Here is a 6,000-nt window from a genome sequence, read left to right as displayed (position 1 = left end):
TGGGCTAGAGTGAGACCCTACCTCACAAAACCAAATAAAATAAAAGGTAAGATTGCTAAAATAGGTAGAAATGACCAGGGAAGAGGGAGAAAACGAGGGCTTTTCCAAACAACTGTTACTATGAAAGATGGATGGCAGGCCTCCTCACTGCAGCCCCCATCTTTATGTCGATAGCTCGGGCAGGGCCCCGTCGGCCTGACGTAGTTTCTTCCACTATGGGATGAGGGCACGTGACCACTAAAGGAGGACGAGAACAGGAGGCACGAAGGCGAGTCTGTTTTCTTCCTAGGCTGGCAGACTACAATCCTTAAATATCTGGGTCCAATATACAAATGTATTCTCCTTTGAAAAGTATTTCTTTTATTCCAAATGGGCTTCAAAGGATGTATTGACAGGGAGAAAAGACAGGAGGGAAGAAGACGAAACAGATGTTGTTAAGTTTTCTTCAAGTTCGGGTGACTTCGGAACTTTAAGTGTCTGTATAAAAGAAACATGCTCTCATTGTAAACACGTCCCTTTATTCGGAACATTCTTTATTTGCACATGTATTTTATAAAGCTATGATTAGCTAACCACAGATTCCAACTTTTAAAAACTGTTCTCTAATAATAATAATAATAATATATAATAATAATTAAAATGTTGAAATAAATCACTGCACTGTAAAGGTTATTAAAATTATAGAGCTTGGGCTAGAAAGATGGCTTGGTGGTTAAGGCACTTGCCTGTGAAGCCTAAGGACCTAAGTTTGACTTTCGAGGTCCCACATAGGCCAAATACAAGGTGAATCAAGTGTGCAAGGCAGCACACGCACACAAGGTGGCACACGCACACAAGGTGGCACACGCATCTGGAGTTCGACTGCAGTGGCTGGAGACCCTGGTGTGCTAATTCTCTCATTCTTTCTCTCTCTCATATAAAAAAAAAAAAATTACAAAAAAAATTATAGTCCTTGTTTAAAATGCTAATGCGGGCTGAAGAGATGGCTTAGCAGTTAAGGAGTTTCCCTACAAAGCCTAAGGACCTAAGCTCAATACTCCAGAACCCCACATAAGCCAGATGTACATGGTGGTATATGCATCTGGAGTTTGTTTGCACTGGCTAGAGGCCCTGGCATGCTCATGCTCTCTCTCTTTCTCTCTCATAAACAAATAAAAAATATTTTTAAATGCTGATTCATAAAAATTTTGGAGAACTATTTATTATTTTAAATCTAAACTTGTTCATTTATTCAAATATACAAAAAAAGTATGAACTCTATAGTCTAAAATTATACTGACACATCAGTATCAATTTATAATGTTTACTGCCCTACACAAACCACCCAGCAAAACTACATACGCGGCTGGAACTTCAGCTCCCCTGCTGGCCCAGACGGAGCAAGTCCTTGCTGTAGCTTCTTTTGTTCCATCTGCTGGACAGCCTGATAAGTGGGGGGAAAAAAGACAATCTTAAAGTATTACTTGATGTTTTGTCCCATACATCCTTTCACAAAGCATAATAAACTGAACATTTCTTCCAAAACAAAGATAGTGAAACTAAAAACCTTAGATGAACACTCTACAAACTGTTGCACTGAGTGTTGCTTAGAGCCCAGCAAATTTCGACCAGTCTAATCTTGTTTATCTTGGAGGACCGGAGCCCCTAGGCCAGCGGCTCTCCTTAGGTGAGCTTGCCCACCATAGCTGCATAAAAGCAGGCTGCCGGGCAAGTGGCAGGCAAGGGGTAACTTTACTGTCATCCCATCCTGTACGACACAACCCTCACTGCCATTACCATGGGAACACTGGAATGACCATCAAAGGGGCAAGAGAGATGTCCCCGAAGTCACAGGGAAGGTCTACCCATCCCCAGAAAAGCCACGAATCCTCCTGCCCACGATCACCTGTCCCTCCCCTCACTTCCTTCACTCGGGGACCATCGTCACTTGGCCCCCAAGGGTGGAGAGCATGATCTGTGAGCTTCTCTCTCGTATCTCCTATTCTTTGTTTTGTTTTTGTTTCTTGTTTTTTGTTTGTTGTACTAGAGTCTCACTCTAGCCCAGGGTGGCCTCGAACTCACAGCGACCCTCCTACCTCTGCCTTCAGAGTGCTGGGATTAAAGGCGTGTGCCACCACGGCCAGCTTCCTATCTCCTATTCTTGAACAAGAATCAAAATCTTCATGGGACTGGGGAGATGGCTTAGGAGTTAAGGCACTTGCCTGAAAAGCCTAAGGACACAGATTCGATTCCCCAGTACACATTTAAGCCAGATGCACAAGGTGGCACATACATCTGGAGTTTGTTTGCAATGGCTAGAGGCCCTGGTGTGTCCATTCTCTTTCTTTCTCTCTCTCTCTCTGTAATTCACTATGTAGTCTCAGGGTGGCCTTGAACTCATGGCAATCCTCCTCCCTCCTGAGTGCTGGGATTAAAGGCATGCTCCACCACGCCCAGCAAAAATAACTTTTAAAAAAAGTCTGCTTCACTGCCTCATTGGTGTTTCATCCTTGTCCAAGATGGAAAAAGACCCAGTGTAGGCACAAAACTTGGTAATACAACTAGTTTTAGCAAACACTAATATTGAAAATATAATAGCTTAATAGTATATTGAAATATCAGAAATGACACGGGATTGGGCTTGGAGATGGCTCAGTGGTTAACAACACTTGGTGCACAGGCCCGGCCTCTGAAGTGTTGATCCCCAGGACCTAGAAAGCCAGACGCCAGGAGCTCAGGCATCTGAAACTGCAAACACACCAACAGCAATGAGAAGTGGGGTCAGAGGAATCCAGAAGCTTGTGAGCCAGCCAGTCTGACACTCACACAGCAAACAAGAGAGACAAGGGCTAAATGCATATACTGTGCTCACCAAACTGCCCAGTAAGCCCTTCTCCTAATGTTCATGCACATATACTAATGCTACTCTCACTTATGGGTAGAGAAGTTCTCTTTTCAGATGGTGGTGACCTCTGGGGTGACTCAGAAGGCAGCACAGTGCTGAGAAGCGACAGAGGAGTGCTCAGCACGGAAACCTTCCAAGGCTCCAGGTCCATTGCAGAAGAGGTGGCAGGAAGAATGTAGAGCCAAAGGAAGGGTAGGACTGCTTACAATGCAATCATCCAGACACAAAATGGCCTGGATATCCATGACCTCACAGTGCCTGACAAGACCCTCATAATAGGGGGGAAAGATGACATCAAAATAAAAGAGAGGGGCTGGAGAGATGGCTTAGCGGTTAAGCGCTTGCCTGTGAAGCCTAAGGACCCCGGTTCGAGGCTCGGTTCCCCAGGTCCCACGTTAGCCAGATGCACAAGGGGGCGCACGCGTCTGGAGTTCGTTTGCAGAGGCTGGAGGCCCTGGCGCGCCCATTCTCTCTCTCTCCCTCTATCTGTCTTTCTCTCTGTGTCTGTCGCTCTCAAATAAATAAATAAAAAATTTAAAAAATAAATAAATAAATAAAAGAGAGACTGAGTCGGGTGTGGTGGCACACACCTGATTCCAGCACGTTGAGAGGCAGAGGATCACCGTGAGTTCGAGGCCACCCTGAGACTTCATAGTGAATTCCAGGTCAGCCTGGGCTAGAATGAAATCCTACCTCAAAAAACCAAAATATGGGCTGGAGAGATGGCTTAGTGGTTAAGCGCTTGCCTGTGAAGCCTAAGGACCCCAGTTCGAGGCTTGATTCCCCAGGACCCACGTTAGCCAGATGCACAAGGGGGCGCATGCGTCAGGAGTTCGTTTGCAATGGCGGGAGGCCCTGGCAGGCCTATTCTCTCTCTCTCTCTCTCTTTCTCTCTCTCTCTCTGCCTATTGCTCTCAAATAAATAAATAAAAATAAAAAATTGTAGGAAAAAAGGATGTTGAACATTAAAAAAAAAAAACCAAAATATAAAAAAATAAAAATAGCCGGGCATGGTGGCGCACGTCTTTAATCCCAGCACTCGGGAGGCAGAGGTAGAAGGATCACCGTGAGTTCAAGGCCACCCTGAGACTACATAGTTAATTCCAGGTCAGCCTGGACCAGGGTGAGACCCTACCTCGAAAAACCAAAAAAAAAAATAAATAAAAATAAATAAATAAATAAATAAATAAAAATAAAATAAAAGGGAGACTAATTGAGAGGGGGCGGGATATGATGGAGAGGGGAGCTGAGAAGGGGAAAGTGAGTGTAAAGGGAATTATCATGGTTTATTGTCTATAATTATGGAAACAGTCAATTAAAAAAAATTTAAAAAGGAGAGACATCATTGCAAAACAAGTAGAAGGGCTCGAGGGATCACTTAGCGGGTAAAGCGCTTGCTTGCAAAGTGCTTTGACCCAAGTCCTATTCCCCAGTACCCATGTGAACCAGATGTACATGGTGGCACATGTATCTGGTGTTCATTCGCAGTGGCTAGAGGCCCTGGCGTACCCAATCTCTACCTCCCCCAAATAAACAGAACAGAATAATGAACAGTGGAGGAGCATAGTGGAGCACACCTTTAATCCCAGTACTGGGAAGGCTAAGGTAGGAGGATAACTGTGAGTTCAAGGCCAGCCTGGGCTCTGCAGTGAATTTCAGGCCAGACATATACCGTGGAAGGCAAGAACTCATATACGTAACACACACAGGCTTAGCTTAGCACTGTGTTCACACTTTTAATTCCAGAACTAGAGAGGCAAGAAACAGGAGGATAGAGAGCTCAAAGCCAGCCTAGGCTACAATAGATCCTTTCTCAAAACAATGGGCTGGAGAGATAGCTTAGTGGTTAAGAGACTCTTTTTTTCTTTTAATTTTTTTTGTTTATTTTTTATTTATTTGAGAGAAACAGACAGAGAAAGAGGCAGACAGAGAGAGAAAGAGAGAATGGGCATGCTAGGGCCTCCAGCCACTGCCAATGAACTCCAGACGCATACGCCACCTTGTGCATCTGGCTTACGTGGATACTGGGGAATCAAGCTTTGAACTGGAGTCCTTAGGCTTCACAGGCAAGTGCTTAACTGCTAAACCATCTTTCCAACCCTTTTTGTTTGTTTAGGTTTGGTTGTTGTTATTGTTTTGTTTTGTTTTTAAGGTAGGGTTTCACTCTAGCCCAGGCTGACCTGAAATCACTATGTAGTCTTAGGGTGACCTCAAACTCATGGCAATCTACGTACCTCAGCCTCCCAAGTGCTGAGATTAAAGGTGTACACCACCATACCCAGCAAGATTCTTGCCTGCAAAGCCTAAGAACCCAGGTTCAATTCCCCAGTACCCACATAAGCCAGATGCACAAGGTGGCACATGTGTCTGGAGTTTGTCTGCAGTGGCTAGAGGCCCTGGTACACCTATTCTTCCCTCTCTCTCTCTCAAATAAATAAATAAACAAAATATTTAAATATATATTTTTAAAAGGACTGGAGAAATGGTTTAGCAGCTAAGGCATCTGTCTACAAAGCCAAAGGGACCATGGTTCGACTCTCCAGGACCCACGTAAGCCAGATGTGCAAGACGGCGCTAGCATCTGGAGTTTATTTACAGTTACTGGAGGCCCTGGCATGCCCATTCTCTCTCTCTCTATCTCTCAAATAAATAAATAAATATTTTTAAAAAAAAAAAAAAAGCTTTCAGCAAAGCACCTAACACATGGTTTGAGGTTTTAGTGGTAATTTTTGAGGTAAAATATAGGGCCTCACACTGAGCTGTACTCTCAGCCCCTAGCTTGCCTTTTCTTTCTTTCTTTCTTTTTTTGGAGATAGGGCTAAAATCTGTTACATAAGCTGGTCTCTGGGCTAAAACAAGTGGCTGGGACTACAGATGTTTGCCTCCGCCAAGGGCCCCTAACATTCCCTTTAAGAGCCTCATCAAGGTCCAGCCCCACCTGAAGATACTCCTGCTTCTGAGCCTCCAGCTGGTCGTGCTGGCGCTGCAGCTCCTCCTTCTGCTTCTGCAGCTCGTCCGCCTTCCTCTTGAGCTCGTCTTCCTGCAGAGAAATCATGCTCTCATACTCCTTTAGTTCCTCCTCTGTAAACAGCTGCTGCTGATCCAATGTCTGGAGA

The 6,000-nt window shown here is 44.6% G+C and overlaps 1 protein-coding gene across 1 annotated transcript in view; it reads right to left on the bottom strand.

The window, feature by feature from the left end:
• Positions 1–337: 337 nt before the first annotated feature.
• Nucb2 (nucleobindin 2) overlaps positions 338–6,000 on the bottom strand; it is a 51,097-nt gene continuing 45,434 nt past the window's right edge. The window contains exons 12-14 of the mRNA XM_045146353.1: positions 5,823–5,993; positions 1,342–1,423; positions 338–477 (exon numbers count right to left, since the gene is read on the bottom strand). Coding sequence (XP_045002288.1) covers positions 470–477; positions 1,342–1,423; positions 5,823–5,993 — 261 coding nt within the window. The 3' untranslated portion in view covers positions 338–469. The remainder of the gene's footprint in view (positions 478–1,341; positions 1,424–5,822; positions 5,994–6,000) is intronic.

The sequence above is a fragment of the Jaculus jaculus genome, chromosome 3, assembly GCF_020740685.1.
Source record: "Jaculus jaculus isolate mJacJac1 chromosome 3, mJacJac1.mat.Y.cur, whole genome shotgun sequence".
NCBI classification, from domain to species: domain Eukaryota; kingdom Metazoa; phylum Chordata; class Mammalia; order Rodentia; family Dipodidae; genus Jaculus; species Jaculus jaculus.
The sequence above is the reverse complement of the archived record's forward strand: the minus strand, read 5'-3'. Positions and strand labels throughout refer to the sequence as shown.